General features: G+C 37.3%; 13 protein-coding genes across 13 annotated transcripts; 8 read left to right on the forward strand and 5 right to left on the reverse strand.

Moving 5' to 3' along the window:
• Positions 1 to 91: 91 nt before the first annotated feature.
• On the forward strand, positions 92 to 2,431 carry C5L36_0B07820 (uncharacterized protein; the record flags this gene model as incomplete). Its single annotated transcript, XM_029465152.1, has 1 exon — positions 92 to 2,431. One exon carries the CDS (start codon positions 92 to 94, stop codon positions 2,429 to 2,431), a length of 2,340 nt encoding a protein of 779 aa, XP_029321011.1.
• A 141-nt stretch (positions 2,432 to 2,572) lies between these two features.
• C5L36_0B07830 (uncharacterized protein) lies at positions 2,573 to 3,331 on the reverse strand (the record flags this gene model as incomplete). The annotated part of the gene is made up of 1 exon (XM_029465153.1): positions 2,573 to 3,331. One exon carries the CDS (start codon positions 3,329 to 3,331, stop codon positions 2,573 to 2,575), a length of 759 nt encoding a protein of 252 aa, XP_029321012.1.
• Positions 3,332 to 3,545: 214 nt separating this feature from the next.
• C5L36_0B07840 (uncharacterized protein) lies at positions 3,546 to 4,739 on the forward strand (the record flags this gene model as incomplete). The annotated part of the gene is made up of 1 exon (XM_029465154.1): positions 3,546 to 4,739. One exon carries the CDS (start codon positions 3,546 to 3,548, stop codon positions 4,737 to 4,739), a length of 1,194 nt encoding a protein of 397 aa, XP_029321013.1.
• A 128-nt stretch (positions 4,740 to 4,867) lies between these two features.
• Positions 4,868 to 5,695, reverse strand: C5L36_0B07850 (uncharacterized protein; the record flags this gene model as incomplete). Its single annotated transcript, XM_029465155.1, has 1 exon — positions 4,868 to 5,695. One exon carries the CDS (start codon positions 5,693 to 5,695, stop codon positions 4,868 to 4,870), a length of 828 nt encoding a protein of 275 aa, XP_029321014.1.
• A 255-nt stretch (positions 5,696 to 5,950) lies between these two features.
• Positions 5,951 to 6,616, forward strand: C5L36_0B07860 (uncharacterized protein; the record flags this gene model as incomplete). The annotated part of the gene is made up of 1 exon (XM_029465156.1): positions 5,951 to 6,616. The coding sequence occupies one exon, from the start codon at positions 5,951 to 5,953 to the stop codon at positions 6,614 to 6,616; it is 666 nt and encodes a 221-aa protein (XP_029321015.1).
• Positions 6,617 to 6,751: 135 nt separating this feature from the next.
• On the reverse strand, positions 6,752 to 8,212 carry C5L36_0B07870 (uncharacterized protein; the record flags this gene model as incomplete). Its single annotated transcript, XM_029465157.1, has 1 exon — positions 6,752 to 8,212. The coding sequence occupies one exon, from the start codon at positions 8,210 to 8,212 to the stop codon at positions 6,752 to 6,754; it is 1,461 nt and encodes a 486-aa protein (XP_029321016.1).
• Positions 8,213 to 10,216: 2,004 nt separating this feature from the next.
• Positions 10,217 to 12,091, forward strand: C5L36_0B07880 (uncharacterized protein; the record flags this gene model as incomplete). The annotated part of the gene is made up of 1 exon (XM_029465158.1): positions 10,217 to 12,091. One exon carries the CDS (start codon positions 10,217 to 10,219, stop codon positions 12,089 to 12,091), a length of 1,875 nt encoding a protein of 624 aa, XP_029321017.1.
• A 490-nt stretch (positions 12,092 to 12,581) lies between these two features.
• On the forward strand, positions 12,582 to 13,088 carry C5L36_0B07890 (uncharacterized protein; the record flags this gene model as incomplete). The annotated part of the gene is made up of 1 exon (XM_029465159.1): positions 12,582 to 13,088. One exon carries the CDS (start codon positions 12,582 to 12,584, stop codon positions 13,086 to 13,088), a length of 507 nt encoding a protein of 168 aa, XP_029321018.1.
• A 519-nt stretch (positions 13,089 to 13,607) lies between these two features.
• Positions 13,608 to 14,879, forward strand: C5L36_0B07900 (uncharacterized protein; the record flags this gene model as incomplete). Its single annotated transcript, XM_029465160.1, has 1 exon — positions 13,608 to 14,879. The coding sequence occupies one exon, from the start codon at positions 13,608 to 13,610 to the stop codon at positions 14,877 to 14,879; it is 1,272 nt and encodes a 423-aa protein (XP_029321019.1).
• A 15-nt stretch (positions 14,880 to 14,894) lies between these two features.
• C5L36_0B07910 (uncharacterized protein) lies at positions 14,895 to 16,289 on the reverse strand (the record flags this gene model as incomplete). The annotated part of the gene is made up of 1 exon (XM_029465161.1): positions 14,895 to 16,289. One exon carries the CDS (start codon positions 16,287 to 16,289, stop codon positions 14,895 to 14,897), a length of 1,395 nt encoding a protein of 464 aa, XP_029321020.1.
• A 256-nt stretch (positions 16,290 to 16,545) lies between these two features.
• Positions 16,546 to 17,436, forward strand: C5L36_0B07920 (uncharacterized protein; the record flags this gene model as incomplete). Its single annotated transcript, XM_029465162.1, has 1 exon — positions 16,546 to 17,436. One exon carries the CDS (start codon positions 16,546 to 16,548, stop codon positions 17,434 to 17,436), a length of 891 nt encoding a protein of 296 aa, XP_029321021.1.
• A 15-nt stretch (positions 17,437 to 17,451) lies between these two features.
• Positions 17,452 to 18,471, reverse strand: C5L36_0B07930 (uncharacterized protein; the record flags this gene model as incomplete). The annotated part of the gene is made up of 1 exon (XM_029465163.1): positions 17,452 to 18,471. One exon carries the CDS (start codon positions 18,469 to 18,471, stop codon positions 17,452 to 17,454), a length of 1,020 nt encoding a protein of 339 aa, XP_029321022.1.
• Positions 18,472 to 20,240: 1,769 nt separating this feature from the next.
• On the forward strand, positions 20,241 to 20,558 carry C5L36_0B07935 (uncharacterized protein; the record flags this gene model as incomplete). Its single annotated transcript, XM_029465164.1, has 1 exon — positions 20,241 to 20,558. One exon carries the CDS (start codon positions 20,241 to 20,243, stop codon positions 20,556 to 20,558), a length of 318 nt encoding a protein of 105 aa, XP_029321023.1.
• Between the last annotated feature and the right edge of the window lie 847 nt (positions 20,559 to 21,405).

A 21,405-nucleotide genomic window follows, 5' to 3' on the forward strand; every position in this document is an offset into this window, starting at 1 on the left:
TACAGGTATACAAGATAATCTTTCAACATCATTTTCTAGTATTTTCATGTTTTCAAGCTTGTAAGTTCAGAAAAAAATACTTGCAAATAGAATGCATGAAGTGGAAGCAAGCGATACAGAGAGGGGAATGAAGCGACCGCTGAATGAGGAAGATCAATCCGAAGAGGAGGTTAATACTAGTAAAAAGCAAAGGGCTACTGATAATAAACCCCCATGGCAATTGACATACAAACCTATCAAACTGGATAAAGAAGAAGATGATAAGCTGATACAAGATATGCTTAACCACCCACTGCTTGGATATTTTTACTACAAAAACATATGTCAACAATTTAGTAAACTAATACGGCTATTTTTCTCACATAGTGGTCTTCGACTAAAAGAAAGCTTTGTTCGATATGTGAAATTTATTGATTGGCATGAATTTGCAGAAACAAACTTACTTATTAGGCCCGAGAGAAATGAATGGTCAACAGTTGCGGGGTCATTAGATTTCCCCAAAATTATAAAAAAGACCATCAAGTATAGACATGTACTAGTTGATCTCCTTAACATTCTATACAAAGGGTATAAGGAAGGACTAAAAGCTTCAGAGGACTTATTGTTAAAGAGATTAGTAATGTTTCAAGACAGGTTGACAAAACAAAACAAGTATAAAAGTAACGCATATTACAAATTATTGTGCAAAGAATTCACAGAGTACTTTGATATGAACACAGGATTTGGTAATAGCTTAAATTTACAAACCAAACGTGAAAGCATTTATATACGAGGTGCTGAATTAACTAACGAGGAGAATCGAAGTTCATTGCAATGGACACCAGAAGAGAAAGATATTTTTTATGAAGCGCTTGGGAGATACGGAATTCACAGAGTTGAGGAAATAGCCAAACTGCTTCCGAAAAAATCATCTGTTGATGTCATGAACCTATATAATATACTTTCTAGAGAATTGAAAAGGTGTAAATCGGATGAAAAATTGAATAAGAAGTTGTTAAAGCAAGAAGATTTCCCTATTGCTTACGAAATGAGTGATGATTATATTCAGTATGAAGAAAATTTAGCATCCACATTTGAGAGTTTAGAAAATAGTCAGTTCAATAACAATTTAGGAGTTTATCGAGGAAAATTGATTAAGTATTTTAGAGATAGATATAGTAGTCTGTTCATCAAAAAAGACTTTGAGTCCATGATGAAAATTATCAATGGATTAAATAACGATGAAATAATAGCAAGGTCAATAAATCAATTGGCATATGCTGAGCTTTACAACTTAGTAGTAGACTATTTGACTGAGTTAATGCGTCGACTATATGTTAAAAAATTGAATGAATTGAGTGTTTCGCAAACTTATGAATGGTATTCATTTATCAGAACAGTCAGGAAACCTAAAGATCCGAAGTCTATGGTTAATATAATCGATCCGAAAAACATAAATAGAGAAGTGAAAGAGGATATTGATTACTTTAATAGCTCAAATTGTGAAACGGATGACTCTTCTGATGAAGACAATAACTTTTTTCCTATTTTAAGGGGAAGGAAAAAAGATATACATCGAATGACAGACAAAGACATCACTATCAAGGACAAAAACGATATTTACAAAATAGCGATAACCAAGGATGATGTGTATGAGTTAACAAATGAAATGTTGAGAGAATACAACTGTTCTGATGAGTTGTTAAAGAAGATTGAGGGGAGAATTCCACTTGTCCAAGATACCGAGAGAAAGCCCAAGAAACGTAATACAGTTGCTGAAACTATTAGTGAATCTATTGCGGGTGAAGATATGGTTGAAGATGTAGAGATGAATGAAGATACTGATATGGAAAGCTCATCAGATGAGATTGATAGCTCAGATATTGATGGATCTGATAGTGACGAAAGTGATCACGATGATAATGAAGCGTTGGATATTGAAACGATATTGAAGAACACAGAAAAAATTGAAGACATCCAACCAGAAGGAGAGTTTGAAAATTTCAGTGAGATAAAGTCTGATGACGAGCATTTGGATTTTAATGGAGGTGAAGACGTAGTCGAGGATGATGGATTTAATTGGTATGATGATGAATTCATTGTCCCTGACGATAGCGATGAAGATAACACTGTGGGATTAGATTTAACCACAAGAGGTCACGAATACTTGCAGAGGCAGTTTGAAGTGGAGACAAGTCGGTGTGACTCCAAAGATATCAAAGATAGCATACTACACGAAAATCTCTTACTCACACACTTAACAACAGAGAAAGATGATAACTACAATGATGATGAATACGTGGATTTGCTATCTACTATACATTACGGTGATTCTGATTTTGGGGAGGATCCATGGAAGACTGAAAAAGGTGGATTCACATTAGACACAAGGATAATTGAGAAAAATATCAAGCCAATGAAAGAACAACTTAATCAGGTGCTGAATAAGTAACAGAATTTAGTTGCGCATAGCATGATTTATTACTCAAAAAGAAGAGAAAGCTGATATAGATGTAACGACTATTAATGCCTTATAGACTTTTGCATAAATTTATAAACACACCAAAGTTTACGAAATCAGTAAAATTAGAATCTAAAGTGTCGTTTCTTCCATTTTCTTTTTCAGTTCTTGCATGTCTACTTCATGGCCATCATCTGCACCCTCCAAGTCTTCGCCAGAAGCCAATCCTTGCTCGAAAATTTGTTTACCTGTCAACCTTCCCTTGTGAACATTTGCATAACGCTCCTCTAACCTTTTGTCAATACCAAGCTCAGCTCTGAAGGACTTTCTCCAATTTTCGAAGCTCTCTGGTGTGACCTTCGTACCAGTAAACTTTTTTTGTTCTTCACGTTCATGTGCTTCACGTGCATTCAAAATTTCTTTCTCCTTTGCTTTGAATTTTTCGTTGAACTGAGTTTCAGCATGTTCTTTCAAAGAAGAGGCTAAGGAAAACACACTTGGCATCCCTACATTATCTTCTGCTTCTCCCCTTAGTTTTCGAAGCAATTCTAAATAATCTTCTTTGTCTAACCTTATAGTTTCGATTAAATTCAAAAGTTTCTTCGACATTGTCTGTCCATCATCATCATCAAAATTCACATCCTCTTCACCACCCTCTTCCTCGTCACTCTCTTCATTTTCAACCGACCCTTCTGTAACATTGAGAATCGGAACGTTTTCTGGATATTCGTCTGTATAAGTGACATCTAGCAATACCGCATGTCTACGTTTCGAATCTGTGTCTAGTAATATATTAATTTGAAACCTTTTGTCCGTCAGAATCGTCAGTTCGTCCGGATAAATTGATTGTAAAATCTCTAGTTCTTGATGTTGTTCTTCTAGCGGATCCATTGATGAGTGTTGCTGTTAGGACTGCTCAAAGCTGCAACGGGTTTATATCTATTGATTCAACATGAATTCCATCTAATCTTCGAGAAGCTAAAACAGAAAAACAAAAAAATTTTAAGCTTGAACTTTTTATGAATTATTTAAAAAGCACAAAGATACTGTAAATCAGTGGAACAGAATTGTCAGCTAGCTGTGTGGCACATAACAACACCGAAACATGTCTGAGAATCCACTACTGGGATTGATTCACAGGGCTTCTATTCTTCTTCCAACTAATCCCGAACAAGCCCTTCAAGATTTACTCGCTTATAAATCTACCTACTCTGAATCACCATTGTACTTACAAACATTAGGTGAAGCTTACCTTGAAACATCCAATGTTGAAGATGCATACGGAGTTTTATCGAAAGCATGTGAACTAGATCCAATTGCAGAACAGGGAACAGAAAAGTTTTTTCACTTGGGTCAAATTGTCGGTGGTGAAAATGGAGTACAGTTACTCGAAGTCGGTGTTGCAAGATTAATCCAGCAAGCTCAAATTTTACAATCCTTGAGTACAGGTGAGTTACAAGCAAATGAAGATTTAGACCAAGGGGTCCAAATACTATTACAAGCATATGGAAGTGAAGAGAAAATAAGTGAATATATTGTTAGTAAACTTACTCAAGGTATTGCTGCAATTATTGAAATCTGGATGACAGACTTGTGTATGGAACCACAAGCTGAGTCAGAGTGTGAAAAATGGGCTCAAAGTTTATTGGACATGTGTAATGACAATCCAGAGACACATTCTGTTATTGCCAGTATTCGTATTTCACAAGAGAGGATCCAAGATGCAATTAAGGAAATTGAAGTATCATGGGACTTATTCCAAAAGAAGAAACAGACATTGGAAGACATTGCAAACTCAAATGAAAACATAGATCCAGACGAAATTGAAATGATGTATATCGAGCTGTACCAACCTTTAGTCACGCTAGCCAAATATGCCGTTGAATGCGGTATGTTTGAAACTGCAGCTGATATTTCTGCATCTGCAAGAGATATCAATGAAGATGGTGTTGAGGCAATGTACGTTGAGGGTTTTGCAAATTATTTGGACGCCATTAGAATACAGAATAACGTTACCGGTGAAGACTCCATGAAAATTGGACGTGAATTTGAAGAATATACATTGAACGGCAAGGTTGATGAAAACGATCCAAGCCACACGCCCATCTATGCCTCTCGGTTGGCTCTCAGTGCGGCGGTAAAATCACTCTACGACGAAGAGCTAGCTGCACAGATCGACATGGAATTGCAAAAAACAATAAAGGAACTACTTGAAAAAGTGGGTGGTTTCCTGAACAAGGAAAAGGATGTAACCGGTGTCAACGAATCGAATTGGGAAGATGAAATTCAGGAAGAATAATTCTCCACATCTCCTTATACACTAGAATTAATGCATTGTTTTCTTTTGTAAACTAACTTAGCCTAAGATTAAACTATGTGGTTTAATGCGGATAATACTTTTCGTATATATGTACTCTTTTTATAAATCTAAATCGAGAGTTTACCCAAGCTTTCCGTCGGCACATCATCGACATCTCCGTTTAGTATTTCAGGCATGAACCTGCGTGCATCTTTAATATCGTCTACAAAGCTTTGGTATGTTGGAGATAATTCATCCAGTTGCTCTTCAGATGGATCCTCGATTGGCTCATAGTTGTCTTGGTCATCAAAAGATCCAGCTGGAGCCTCGCCAACCATTTGTATATATTCACTAGGCACAAGACCTGTTTGACCCGTTTGGGGGTCATGAGCAACTAGCCATCCGTCACCACATTCGTAGTTAATTATTAGCACCTGGTCAGGGACAAGGGGTAATTCGTTTGAATTTTCAGGGACAAACGGATACAATGCTATAGCATGTAATATTTCATTGGTAGTATGATCGTTTCTTTGCTGATCTCGTTCCAACCCATACTGCCTAGAACCATCAAGAAATAAGGCATTCCCTTCACTCTTTAAATCTGAATAGTTCTCAAGATTTTCTTTGGAGTATATTCCTTCACTATGTCCTTGTTGCAAAATGTAATCATCGTCTACATCATCGTATTCATCGTTGCTCCTATCATCATCATTATCATCACCATCATCACTATCATCATTATCGTATATCCCAAAATGCCTAGGATCTGAAATGTCATACGCAAAGTCCTTAATACTTGGTGTTACTCGTATATCGATTATTTTACTCAATTGTGAATCTTCCATGCTTGTTTGAGGAATTTCCCACGAGTTATCTGTAGAGGTTTCAGGTATGTTTTTTTCAATATCTCTCTTTTCTCCTTCTCTACTTTTCTCTGCTGATGCCTCCAAAACCATGCTCCAATTTATACCGGTGTTTGTCTGTACGGTTGTCTAAATCTCCTGTGCTACTTACAACACCCAATATTTACTATTTCTCTACTTAACGAGGGTGTTGGTACTTTGGTGTAACAAAAAAAAAGACCAGTGAGCGCCTCACTAATACAGGATTTTTTTTTGTTCTCTTCCTTAATTAGATTTACAAGTTTGAATCTTGTAACATGAGTTTTTCTGCACACCAGGGGCATCAGGTGACCGATAGGAGTATAATTGATGACAGGTGCACACAGACCTACATTTGATCATGCCATGGGGAAGGAGAAGAAAATTTCTTCCTCCATTACTCACAAAAGAGCACTTCCTTCTCACTCCAAGCTAAAATTTCGTAATAAGAAACAGAAAAGATACTCTGAATTCGAAGAGTCTGACACTGATCACAAACTCGAACACGAAAATGATTCCAAAACAAAAGAGTTAATTATAAAGATACCAGATAGTTTGAGTGAACATAATGGAAGGCGTATTGTTAGCCCAGACAGCATGGATGACAATAGTCGAAAAAGTGATACAATAGTACTCCATAGCGGACTAGACAAACAAGAAGGTAATGAGGAAGAAATTGCAGAAGAAAGTGTGGAAGAAAGTGAAGACGAAAGTGATGATGAAGAAGAATTACTTCGTGAAATGTCTCTTATTAAAAAAGAAAGAGAGCAAGCCCTACTCCGGAAGAAGCAGGAAGACGTTGAAAGCAAAGCCTTAGTGTCTAATCCCTTATTAAGGCTCAAAAGCGAAGAAGCTGAACAACCTCAGAGAAAATCTTGGAGGGTAGCTAAACCAATGGCTAAATCAACTAAAGTTTCTCAAGTTGATAGGTACACTAACGATACACTCAAAAGCGATTACCACAAAGAATTCCTTGATAAATACGTTAAAAATTAATGGGCATAAACAAAAAGTGATTATAGTATTACAAAATTAATGGTTATAAGGTCTATTAAAGAGAATTGAAGCATTTTTCGGAGGATTGAGAGGAAACGAAACAGACTGGTGCCTACAACAACTAAACGGGAAAACTCAACAGAGCCTCTTGAAGAAGGTAGACATAATACCCTTGACTAGAGGCCAACCAGAGTCCGCACGAACAGCGTCGCCATTTTCTTCAAGTCTTCTCAAAAGATAATCTTTGGTCTCTAATGGTGGTCCCCAAGGAACATACTTGATGATATTTTTCACATTATGGTTTGTGATTAAATCGTAGGTTATGTTGTCAGCCATACCTAATAGTTGACCTAGTACAACATTATAACGCACATGGTCTGCAGTTGAATTCATGCCTAATCCTTCCAACAGTTGAGTAGCTTTTAATTGTGTATTACCGTTGTGAGAAGCAACAACCAAATGTCCTACAGTTGGGTTGCCACTGTTCATATTGTGGATTGACTTCAAGATACCAGCATCATAGTTCTTATCTGTGTCTTCCTTAGTATTATGGATTACGCCACGATCAGGCTCAGAGTGAATGTACGCTCCACGAACTAATTTCCAACCCAATATATAATTTCCTTCCCTTGCTAGTTTGTCCTCAAGCTCTAATATCCCAAAAGATTCTTTCAAATACATTTGAACGGTACCAACCACGCATGCATCTCCAACTTGTGGCTTAGCGCCTTTTATTGCGGATCTGTTAAATTTAGCCATTAAATCACGTTGTAACTTGTAGACACCTTGCTGTAAATCATTACGTTCCGCATCAACCACAACAGAAACAAATGGGGCTTCCCTTTGTGGGTATTCCGCCTTTAATTCAGAGTTCTTCTTGGCAGCTATTTCACAGACACTTTCACAATTAGAAACCAATTCATTGTATCTGTCATAATACTCGGGGTTTTCATAGTTTAGCAAAACTTCGGCGGCATTTTCGATTAGGCCTGTTGGTTTTAAGGCAACATAACCTGGTGGAATTTCATTAATTGCATTTGATAGTTCCACTGGATTTTCCACCTTGGAAGTGGCATCTTTCAACATAGATCTGATATGAGGAGTCAATATATTGGTAACACTGGACTTAGTCTCTTCAATGATTTGTGGAATACTAACAGACATTTGTTTACCATCACATGCTTCAACTGTGTAAGAAACCATCATATTTTTGATACCTCTTTCTGCTAACCTTTCACCGGTTTTGACAACCTGTTTAACATCATCTCCTCCACAATAGTTTTGATAAACCAATGCCTTGATCATCCATAATGGAGTATACGGGAAAAGTTTGATAACTAATGATAAAATGGGCTTGTTAAGTGTGGCCAACCCAATAACAAAGTAGCCAAAAAGTTCTTTCTTTGTCAATGTATCAAGGTAACTAGATTCAGAATCCATATCAGGCTTAACATTCTCTGACTTTATATGTGGGATTGGGTATACTGTGGTGTTTTTTTGACCATTTGTGCTTGAAATTAGTCTGATCTTTGCGTTTCTCTGAACGAGTCCCACTAATTTCTTAGATCCGACTCTTGAAGGAAGTATTCTGTACATGCAGAGGGTAAGTTGTTTAGGTGTTAATCTTTATACTAATGAACTACAACTACATTAAACAGTTCACCTCTAGATGGGTAATTCTTTTCTTCTTATACTCCCGGGAATCCAGAAACGGTCATCGTTATCAGCAACAGATGGAAATCACAAGCGATCCCCACATAAGCCAAAAAGTAAACTCTAGCCGAGAACCTCGCTTGCACTTTCAATATGTAGAATGACACATGAATCACCTCAAAAAATTACGGGTTTGCCTACTACTATATACATCAGAATGTGATGGCTATGAAGTATATAAAAAACCAGCTATGATCAACTGCAACAAAAACTTCATGATCTGAAATATACCAAGTGCCGATTGCAGTACTGATACTTATTTTGATCAGTAGCATCTCTACCTCCCTATTTTTTTTCTTGGTTAAAAGTGTCGATATCAGATATTTACGCTGGCAAAGAAGTTGATGTCGTGCCATCCGCAACTTACTCACATCAGAAGCTACCTTGACTAAAAAGACGTCAACAGCTGCTTGAAATAGAGCTCTGTCGATTTTAGCCTTAAAAAGTCCCTCTGGTATGTATCGACCAGACCTTCTTTTGATAACGGTTGAGCCACGCAAAGCCGTAATGATACACCCAACCAGTACGCGGGCACTGCATATGAACCATGATTCTGGATTTTTAGAGCAATGTTAAAGAAATTTCTTTCCGAAGTTGCACAACTGCAAAGAAACAAGCAACAGATGTTGCTTAATCTCTCAAATTAATTGTTGAATCCCAACAACCAAATTAAAATGTTTCTCCGCAGAAAGCGAAGTATTCGTGCCGTACACTTCTTAGACATCAACCTGAGAAGATTTTGCTAACTGTTTGACATTCTCAGTGAGACACCAGCGGAATGAGATTCGGAATTACCAAATAAAGTACTAGCTAAATTATCAGTATATATGTACAAATATTAAGACCTTTGTCAACCAAAAAAATATATCGGTCAATACTTATTGCTTGAGCTGGAAATGGCATTGAAAGAACAAAAAAGCGTACTCATCCTTCTCATAGACAAGCGGTTAGCTTCTTCAGAGGCAAGTTTCAAAAAATACCCCCAAAAATATGAACAGAAAGTGGTGTAGATAAAAATTGCTTCCTCTCTGAGGCTAAAACTAACAACTCCATCTGGTGCGTGCCACAGTTTGTTCTATTGTTTTTGGATACCTGATCTGCAAGTATAAACAAAAAAAAATAATAATTTAGTGGCAGTCTGCAATATACTCATTGGATATATACCAGTTCATGGTGATAGTATATTCGAAAGCTTTCAAAATCTAATATTTTATCCTCCTTGCCAAGCGACTATTTTTGCCCAATCATTTCCACATTACCACTAATCGTATCGGATTCCCTTTTTTTGTGTTCATGCAACAGAAGATTGGAATTAGTGATACCGGGTGTTATGCCTACTCAATGACTTAACGTCTCTCAATGATATTTTTCAAGTTGTTCATGACTTGAGGGATCGAATCGAATGCCCTAATTTGGTCTTCCGTAAAATCTGCAGCAACAACGTTGCCCCTCTTCAGTTCATGAAAAACGTGGTCTGCTTCACTTCTTTCTTTTTTGATCAGCCTGAGAAGTTCCTTTCTATCAATTAAACTGTGCTTTAATTCTTGTGCCTTTGTGATATGGATAGTGGATTCTGAATCCTGGTCGTTATCTACTCTTGCCTCAGATTTTACCGTGCTACATCCATTAATGGATTCCATCTGTTTTTTTTATTGACTATCCTCTTATTTTTGAGTCTTATTTCAGTTTTTTTTTAAACATTTATGCAATATGCAAACTTTAGATGAAGGGGGTGATATAATGCGGTCATCAATACTTTTCCATCCTGAAAAGGAAACTCTTTTTACACAGCCTTAAACGAGAAAAAAATTGTACAAATTTTTTTTTCGAATAGTTTTAGGTTCCTAGAGAATACTTCCTTTCGGCAATCTAAGAAGTAGTAATTCAATGAAGTTTGTGGCTCTTGTGTCTGGTGGTAAAGACTCATGTTTTAACATCTTACACTGTTTAGCACAAGGACACGAGCTGGTGTGCCTAGCTAATCTGTATCCAGCCGAACCAGATAATGATGAAATTGATTCTTATATGTATCAAACCGTGGGCCATGATGTCCTAACTTTGTACGAGAAATGTACCGGGAAACCAATGTATAGGGAGCCTATTTTGGGTAATGCAAGCAATCAGAAATTGGAGTATAAGAAAACTGAAAATGATGAAACTGAAGATTTATACAGGCTTTTAGACAAAGTGGTGAAGAAACATCCTGATGTTGAAGGTGTTAGCGTTGGTGCAATTTTATCAAGCTATCAAAGAACAAGGGTAGAAGATGTATGCTCAAGGTTGGGATTGACATCATTGGCATATCTATGGCAACGTGATCAGGGTGAACTGATGAATGAAATGTGCAGCAGTGGGATGGATGCAAGAATCATTAAAGTAGCTGCCATTGGTTTAAATGATTCTAACTTGGGTATGAGTTTACAGGAAATACATCCAACTTTGTTACAATTGAACAAAATGTTTGGAGTTCATATATGTGGTGAGGGGGGTGAATTTGAAACGAGTGTCTTGGATGCTCCCTTTTTCAAATATGGTAGAATTGTCATCACCGAGAAAAGCATTGTTAAACACACAAATGATGAAGTTTGGTATCTTAAAATGAAAGTTGGTTTTGAGCCAAAAGATGTAAGCGATGATCCAATCGACTGGAAGAAGCATGTTGTTGTTCCTCCGCTTTTAAATGAAACTTTCCACGAAATATATGAAAGTGGCAAAATTAGAGATGAGTATAGTGTTGCAAAAGTCAACATAAATGAAAAATATTGGAAGTTCAATGTTTACGAAACTGATGACAAATTGTATATTTCTAATATAACATCAGTGGAAGAATCTATTGAGGGTCAAGTTGCTGACATTTTTAAGCAGTTAAGTGGGACATTAAATCAATTTGAGCTTGATTTTGAGAATATTCAGTCAGCAAAGTTGTTACTCCAGGACATGAGCAATTTTGTCACAATAAACTCTATCTACGTGAAGTATTTCACTAAACCATTACCACCGGCACGTATATGTGTTGAGACGATGCTTCCAAACAATACACATGCACAATTATCGGTTGTGGTATTAAAGGAATTGGATGCCAAAGTTGGATTACATGTTCAAGGTATATCATATTGGGCACCATGCAATATTGGGCCTTACTCACAAGCGATTTCAAGTAGAAACGATCAAATAGTTCGGATAAGTGGACAGATTCCTTTGATTCCTATGAATATGACTTTACCAACGCCAAAGGATGACAGGCTAAGTTCAACTTTATCGTTGAAACATTACCACAGTATCAAGGAGGTTACCAATTACAAGAACAACCTTCTGACAATTTGTTTTATCAAAGATTGTAATCTGGTTTCCATGGTGCAGGAGCAGTTTCGAGAGTATATCTCATTGTGTGAAGATGAAGGGTATACAGGAACCGAGAACTTGGTAGTTGTTCAAGTGACCGAACTCCCCAAAGGGTCAGACGTCGAGTGGGGTGGATTGTCATACCGAGAAGAATGCGAATCACTCAACTACGATTCTGACTCTTTATCCGAAGACGAGAAAGAGAACGAGTCCAAGGACGCTAAGGACAAAGTCAAGGTTAGTTATGTTGACAAGCTATCGGAGTATTCCACGTTTAAAGACAATAGATTCTACGAGATCTACGGAGACGTTCTACAGATTGACGCAGAGATGCCTCAACATTGTGAAGTTTTCCCCGCCGTTGCAGTCTATGGTGCATCTGGGAATAAGTCACTGGCTATAGTAGAAAGCACCGTTTAGTAGTTTGTAATGGGAATATGTAAATTCCATGTAAGCCCACCCAACCCCTGGTCAGCGCACGTGACATGCACGTGACACGACACCCCGCCACCGCACACGGCGACACTGCTTTTTAATTCTCTTATTCCCCCCTTCCCCCCTCCCTTATTCAGACATGGGGGATGGAATATATCACAAATTGTCGCGTCCTTACCTACGCAAACACACACAGAACAGGCGATTTTGCGTGGGGCTCTCTCATTTCAGAGACACTGCGGGCGACGCGCGCGTCAGTTTCCGTATTGGGGAGAAGGGAGGCAGAGAGAATAGTCATACACGGATCTTGTGAGTCTATGGCGATATCTCTTCCTGGAGCATGAATATCGTCTTTAGGTGGTGGCTAGGCACTTTTTACTTCTTTCATTGTTATATTTGGGTGTGCATTTTGTTTTCGGATACTTTGTTATAGTTTCTTCCTTCTTCAGTTTCATCTTCTTAGAATATACCAACCATGTCTGCTGTTCAAGACCAAAAGGTTCCAAAGCAAACCAGAAAGACTGCTAGACCTCACAAATTAAGACCTTCTCTTGTTCCAGGTACCGTTTTAATCCTTTTAGCCGGTAGATTCAGAGGCAAAAGGGTTGTTTACTTAAAACATTTGGAAGACAATACCCTTTTAGTCTCCGGTCCTTTCAAGGTGAATGGTGTTCCATTGAGAAGAGTTAACGCAAGATACGTCATTGCAACTTCTACTCAAATTGACATTTCAGCTCTCGATTTGTCCAAATTCGATGTTGCCTACTTTGCAAGAGAGAAGGTCTCCTCTAAGAAATCCGAAAAGGATTTTTTCGGTGAAGGTGCTCCAAAAAAGGAAATCAGATCCGAGAGAATTGAAGATCAAAAGGTTGTTGATAAGACTTTAATCTCCGAAATCAAGAAAACCCCATTACTTAAACAATACTTAGCCTCGTCTTTCTCATTAAAATCCGGTGATAAACCACATGAAATGAAATTTTAAGTCAAAAGAAAAGATCCATTATAGAAAAAAAAACGACTAAATGAAATCAACTATGAATAACCGAATACAATCAAATCACTTCAAAGATAAATTTTCAATCATTGCATATGCTCGAGTACGAAAGTATGGTCGATAACATCAATTCCCATTCCATTATTTCCCTCCTAATATTATCAACTGTACATTATTCTCGAGTTATCTGCTATCTTGTATCACTTATATATTTTTCCTTCTCTCTTGTTATTAAATATATAACTTTTTTTTTCTTTTATTTTTTTTAAACATTTTTTTTTTCCATAAACCGTTGCACGTATGATGAAGTATAAGCAAACTACTCTGTACAACTCCTTTCTAATACGTAATGGTATAGATGTTTTTCTTTGAACCAAATGCATCTTGACCTTCTGAAAGCAAGAAAATAATATCATATAGCATCCTCTCGCTAAAGATTTAAATTTTGTAGTTTTCAGATGTGCAAGCAAAACCTTATCTAGTCCCGTTTTGTTTATCGAACATACAATGAGCTCTGTTCGTACAGCAGAATCAATTTCAAGGCAAAACATACCTCAGTTATTACCGCATGGAGAAATATATACAATTAATATAGGAGACAAAACGTTCCAATTAAGTGGCGAATCGCTATCTTTTGATGGGCCATCTTTTTTCACTGACTATTTTTGTGCCAATAGAAACACAAAATCAATAACAATTAACCGATCACCTAAGGTTTTTAAGAAGATTTGTATGTATTTACAGGGGTATGCGATACAAATTGGAAATGAATATGACTATGTCCATCTATTAGTAGATGCAGCATATTATCGATTACAAAAGCTAAAAAGAGGTTTAGTAATGGAACCCATGATGGTGTCTGTTGGGGGTGAAACTTTTAAAATTTACAGGGAAACTTTGAATTCACCGGGGAACAGTCCAAATTATTTTACACTAATCCATAGTACACTGATGGGAAATCCATTTATGGAAAACAACAGTTCAATTCAACCGTTGCCTATTCAGCCAAACACTTTGAACAGAAGCCCTCAATTATTTAAGGAACTATTGTATGGTTTACATGGGCACAGCATACATATTAAAAGTGATTTGCATCGACGTGACTTGATTGAAGAATGCGAGTATTATAGGTTCTTTGGACTTAAACAGCGACTTATCAAACATCAGATAAGAACGAATCCATTCACAAACACAGAAGAAATTACAATAAACCATACAGATATCAAAGTAAGCGGATTGCTAAATGATACCATGGATTCCATTATTGGTTTGAACAACTCCTTCACTGTTGTCAAGTATTCTAGGCCGTATGTCGATGAAGGTATATATAGGGACCTCGTGATCCAATTAGAATCATCGGAGGTGAATCTAATGATCAACACATCGTTGAAGTTTTGCAATTTACTAGTTTACGGAGAAACCTGTATGCAGTTGAAAAAAATACTTTCAAAGGTTTCTGACGATTATGTTTACGAACAAGTGGATGGGATGTCGAAGTTGATTGTTCTAATTCAGACAGCTGATAGCGTTGGTAAATTGAACGGTATGACGATGGACAAAGGATGGATAAATACTCTGATGGACCTAAATGCAGATTGTAATGAAAACAGCTCACTTTCAAAGAAAGGATTAGAGCCTGATAAGGTAATTGTTGCGAAATTACTAAAGTCCCAATGGACAATACATGTACAAGGCCGTTCCAAAGTTTGGATGAATTGTTTGAAAATTGATGGTGTTTTAGACCAATCACATTATAATGAAGAAAGGGTGTTCTTATAGACAGATCCTATATAGCTAGTGTAGACGTCTCTTTCTCATATAGTTTGTATTAAACAATGGGATCAATTCATCAATATCACCAATGACAGAATCATTTGCATTATTGATAGACTCAATTAATTTAGACGCATTCTTCGAGACTGTTAGACTCTTATCTTCATTAATATCGAATATTTCTAAGCATTGGGACATATCATCAAGACTGCAGATAAGCTGGTCTTTCGCTGCTGTGATTGTGACGATATCTGAGCTCACTTTATATTCTTTATTAAATGATAATTCACCATCTTCTGAAAGATCAAAAATGAATACCGATGAAATTCTCTCAAAAATCACAGCTATTTGCTTTGTTTTATTCAAAGCGACAAGCTTAGAAATACAGTATTCGACCAAATTGCCAGAATCATCTTGAAATTTCTCTGGTACCAAATGCTTATCGTTCAATTTGTCCTTGACCAAATCATCAACTTCAAATTTACATTTCAGCTCTTTACCTTCTTCAGCACTTTGCCATAACCAAGTAGCAATAAATGAATCACCACCTGCACTTACAAGAACTTTACCGTTACACCATTCAGGTAATATGAACGAAGAAATGAATTCTTTATGACCAAATAGAATTTTTTTGATGACATATGATTTGGGGAAATATGAAATACGAATATGTTCATCCCTATCAGCAGTCATTACTACTTCTTTACCATTTTCATCAATTGCATTTTGAACACATGTTAACATGGATACATGACCTAATATTGGAACCAATTTGGAATCGTCAATAACTTCTGTGTCTTTTAAGAATATCGAATAAACATCACCAAATTTATCTGCGATGATGACTTTCGAGTCATCCATAGAAGTACACACTGCAGATGGACGTTTAGAGATTGGCTGACGCTTGACTAGTTCGAAAACCTTGGAAGGCTCTGTCTCGCTGTAATTAATTTTGAAAATAACAACAGCTTTATCATTATCTGTAGTAACAATTAGATATTGGTTGTCACGGGACAAACACATATCTCTGATATATGTGTATGTAGGGGGTGCACCTGGACCTGGTAAAGGTAATTTTGGTTTCTTATTCATAACCTGCTTTGTAGAGGCCGGTATTTGTTCTTCTGGTATAACCCTCTTGTTATTTTCATTAACGACAGTAGCAGGCTCCTCTTCCGCTTTTGCAGCGTCTTCCGCTTCTTTCTTCTCCCTTTGTTGCTTCTCGTATTGTTCTAGCAGTTCTTTATGGTGTTTTCTGATGGTATAGTATGGATCAACTTCATCTGTCCATGATGCTAATAGCTTAGCTTCTGCACTACCGGTAGATATTTTGAACAAAAAAACAGAGTTGATTGCAGCTGCAAAAAAGTAGTCACCTGTTTTATCAAGCAATATGTGCTGGAATGGATGTTTCATTTGTTTGGCTAAGATTCAGACTATAGAATCAAATAAATTACTGAAGAGTAGAAGGAATAAAAACAGAACATTTTCATGCTAGAAATATTTTTTTTTTCAGTGTGAATGTATATCATTTCAGTTTTATTTTCTCATTTTTTTCTCATTTTTCTTTTAAAAGTTAACCCAAGCAAAATGTAGATATGAATGTACAAGTGTTTCATACATCTAGCTCCATAAAATAAGTAACTATTTAATCTACAACAGGGCTTGAAAAATGAGTGAACTAACGCATCCATTGATTGTTGATGGATGGTTCAGAGAGATAAGTGATGAATATTTCCCTGGACAATCTTTTGCCTTGAAAGTTGAGGAAATCTTGTATGCTTCAAAGTCTGAATTTCAAGATATTTTAGTTTTCAAGTCAACAAATTTTGGTAATGTACTTGTGCTTGACGGTATAATCCAAGTTACTGAGCGTGATGAATTTGCATACCAAGAAATGATTTCACATGTTCCACTGTTTGCGCATCCTAATCCAAAGAAAGTATTAGTTATTGGGGGTGGTGACGGGGGTGTTTTAAGGGAAGTTGTTAAACACGAATGTGTTGAAAGTGCCACATTAGTTGAAATCGATGACATGGTCATTCAATTGTCTAAGAAATTCCTACCAAATATGGCAAAATCTTATGAGAATGAAAAAGTTAGAGTTGTACTACAAGATGGATTTAAATACCTCAAAGATTGTGAAAACCTAAGAGATGACGAAAAATATGATGTCATTATAACGGACTCCTCAGATCCTGATGGACCCGCTGAAGCTTTCTTTCAAATAGATTATTTCAGATTATTAAACAATGCATTAACCAAAGATGGTATTGTCATTTCAATGGCATCTGAAAACATTTGGTTAAATTTGAGTAATCTGAAAAAATTGAAGAATGTATGTGAAAAGGTTTTCCCTGTTGTTAAATCATGTTACTGTACTATTCCGTCATATACATCTGGACAGATCTCTTTGATGGTGTGTAGTAAAAACAAGGAGATTGATGTGAGTAAACCAAACAGGGTTTCAGAACGGGAAACTGAATTATTCAAATACTACAACCATAAGATTCATAGTGCAAGTTTTGTGTTGCCTACATGGGCTGACAAAGAACTCAATTAATGTGGAAGCTTGTATTTAAAACCCGAATATATCGTCCATTGTATTCTTTGATTTTTTCTTCTTCTTCTTCTTTGTGGTACCTCCAAATATATCTTCGATGGCACTTGACTTCTTCTTTTTCTTAGAACTCTGCCCGGTTACGGATTCAATCGTAGAAGGTCGTTCGCTATCGATAGGTTGTGCAATAGGAGCAGGACCCTCAATATCAATAGGTTCCCCGATATCGAAACCCCTACCACTTTCAATATCTTTCTTACCTTCTTCAACCTCCTTTTTATTATTAACCTCCATTTCTTCCACGCGTTCCATTTCCGTGATTGGTTTGTTCAGACCAGTATCGTCAAACTGTTTCAACAATGAAAAAACTTTGGCAAGAGCCCCCACAACGGTAAACCCAATATTAACAAACTGACCAAGCTCAATGACACCCATAAACGACCAATAGCACCTTTGTATACATTTTTTATTCAGATAACGAACTTCTTTGAACAGTAATTTCAGTTTTCCATTGATTAATTCGACGGCCTTCACATCATCCAACTGGTTATGCTTTTTCAGCTTGAGTTCTCTCTTTGTAGACTTTTTACCTTTGAAGGTAGACCTCTCGGTCATTTTGGGTACTTCAAACACTTTAACAAAAGTTTTTTTCCCGTCATTCCATTGTACGCCCGTCAATCTACGTAAAGTTCGTATTTCATCGATATCATGGATCAGCAGTAGAACTTTCCTTAAATGTCTTCTCAATATATCTAGATCGGACCACCATTTAGCTACGTGATGTTGATTTAAATTTCGGTGATAAACCAAATGGATTATCTGGAATTCGTCCAAAAGAGAGAGATACAAAGACTCGTCGTAGGGAAGAGGGATATCGACGGGACGGATCCTCGTAAAAGAATCAAGTAATCCAGACATTGTTTGTTGGAATAGAGCAAGTAAAGTGACCAACTCCGTTTTGGCTTTGTATAAATTTCCAAATTTGAAAAAAGAGTAATGTAGATGGACTACGAATGAAAAAATAAAATAAAATAACATAAAATCGAATATAAAAATAAAAAATTAACCAAACCTACAAACTAACTATTGTTAAAGTCAGCATGGAAAAGTAGGCGACGGGTCTAGAATAGCCGAGAAAGCATCAAGTCGCTCCGCAAGAGTCTCAGGAGATGTCCTATTGTTAGATATGACATTCAGAGGGGGGAAGGCAAGTCTGGACTGACAAGAGGTACATCAGAGGATCGGCAATCGTAATATCAGGAACCAGCAATAATTTAGCCAAGGTTGTTTACCCTCGTCCCGCGAAGCTGTGTTTACGATTCTATACATAGGAGTATCTGAAGATTGAAGGAAGAAAACTGGTAAATTTCAGACAGTCAAACAACATGACAATTTCGTTTGTTGTAGAACAATCCTTAAGCTATTAACCAGAACCTTTATACTGCAACACACGGTCATCCTTTGCATGCTAGGCAAACATGTTGAGTATAAAGACTCTACTCTTGTCTCACTCCACAAAAGGTGTATACTAAACATAGTAGAAACCCAAATGAAAACGTTTGGGGAAATAATATCTTTAATTTTATTTTTAATTGATTAGTAGATTTGTCGCCATAATCAATCTGTAAAATTCCCTTGTACACAATTCAAGAAATTTCCTATAGAGAGAGAGTGAGAGCAGGTTTAGTAATATGTGGATGGGGAGGTCTACAGCAAAGACAGGGTCTAGAGTTGTCTTGGAAACTTACTCTAGGCAGAACGTTTGTGGTGTATGTATAAACAATCAAAGAGAGTCTTGGCGACGATGCACCTCTGCAGTATATTTTTGGCTGGTGCTATTGTACTATACTGATTCATTCTGTTTACTATGAAACAAAACCAAACAAATATGAGCCCATTTATTCTATATGGACATGCGCCACACTTCCACACCGTCCTCCGCTCCTCCTCATCGGCGTCACCCGCCACAACAGCTTTTTCGGTAACATCGCCCTTGCATTTTCCAATTGTTTCTCAATGCTTGTGTTTACATTTCGGGAACCCGAAAACACCCGGTCTCGGCAGTTTACAACGTTTTCGGGTTTTTTTTCTCTGCTCTGAAAAAAAAAAAAAAAAGAAAAAGAGAAAACACTAGTCTCACCTCTGTTACCAAGAGTGTGTAAATGCGTACTATAATTAATACCAGTTGCTGCTGTATAGGACGGAAAACAAACAAACATACAAGCAAACGAACAGGCAGCCACAGAGAGAAACAAAGAAAATTGGTAATAACCAGAAACCCAAACAAACGAGCAAGTAAACATAGTTTCCAGGCAACGGATTTATGGGTGATTAAAGAAAAGTAAACTTGGTGTACAATGTAAGCAACCTATCTAAAACAGAGGATCACCATATACCGGAGTTCTAGAATACGTCCCGTGCCACTAGTCTGTGCCATCGCCCCGCTATTAATAGCGAGACCTCCAATCCGAGGTCTTTTTCCTTGTTTGCGCGACTCTTGCTAAGGCAGGGCCCCCCTAATAGCAGCAGAAACACAAACACTGCAAAACAAAAAATAAACAAGCAACACGCGGTCTGGACCTCCTTTCCGGCATGGAGCGGAAACTCCCACAGCACTAGCTGGAAAATGTAAACAAAGCGCGTTTCTTCATCTCCGTCCGCAGAAGGTACATCTCCATCCTATAAAGGGCATGCTGTTCGTCATGGTTGAAACTTGGGTTTGGTTTCTGCTTTATTCTTTCTTTTTTTTTCTTTAACTTTCTGTAAGACAAGTACTTCATATTTACAAACTTATACACTCGTTTACAATGCAATTCACCACCGTTTCCGTTTTAGCTTTAGCTTCCGTCGTCGTTGCAGACCAAGTCCTCACCCAAATTGGTGATGGTCAAATCCAAGCTCCAACCACTGGTAACCAAGAAGTCACCACCAAGACTTCTACTCCAGAAACCACCAAGGAAACCACCAAGACCACTCCTCCAGCAACCACCGAGAAGACCACCACTTCTTCTACCCCAGCTCCAGCTCCATCTAACGAAACTCAAACTGAATTCGAAAATGCTGCTCCAAAGGCTGTCATTGGTTCTGGTTTAGTTGCAATTGCAGGTTTAGCTGCTTTATTATAAGTTTGTAACATTGCCTAGTGCTTTGTTGTCGATGCATGCCGATACCCCCATTTCATCTTCATCTTGTTATAATTAGCAACGACTTTGATCTTTAAATATATACATACCATTTATACTTCATAATTAAAAATACAAAAAAATTTCTTTAATTCATTTTTACACTTGATTATTTGCTTCATGCATCTAGTTCCTTTTATTGATTGAACTTTGTATGTATCACATTTGTCCACTCTTGTTTCCCTTGTTTGGCCTGTTTCACAGTCACCCCACTGCACGCCTCCCCAATCGGGTATCTTTAGCGCTGTCCTGGAATTCCATCCTGTTTCCGTGCTGTCATCCCCTCGTCCCCCCACTGGCGCGTTTCCTATTTTGGGGTTGCTACCCGAGATAAGAAAATTTCCCAACTTCTCCAAGTTCAGTGAGTAATAAATTGGTAGGAATGTATGTTCAGAAACCAATGAAGCATGTTTTCTGTTGAGGAATCAGAAAGTTCGTTGATATGTATTCCACATTGCACCCTCTAACAGTGTCTTGCATTTTTTTCCAACCTATTAGACTTCAACTACAGAATACTACATTACTATCGACCAATGCAATTAACTCGTAAACAGCGCCAATACTCAATTGTAGGATTGTCTACTTTAGCTGTTGTTGGTGCTATCGCCATCTTAGCGAAGACGTTCCCACACTTGAACCCATTTGCGTCAAAAGAAAATAGCAGCGAGAATGGTGAAGATGGCCAACTGCTTGGCCAAGACAAGGAACAAGAAAAGAAGGAAAATGCAGAAGCGGATGAAATTGATGATGATGAGGTCGAAGTTGAAGAGTCTGCTGTTTTGGCTTGATT

The sequence above is a fragment of the Pichia kudriavzevii genome, chromosome 2 (assembly GCF_003054445.1).
Source record: "Pichia kudriavzevii chromosome 2, complete sequence".
Taxonomy (NCBI): domain Eukaryota; kingdom Fungi; phylum Ascomycota; class Pichiomycetes; order Pichiales; family Pichiaceae; genus Pichia; species Pichia kudriavzevii.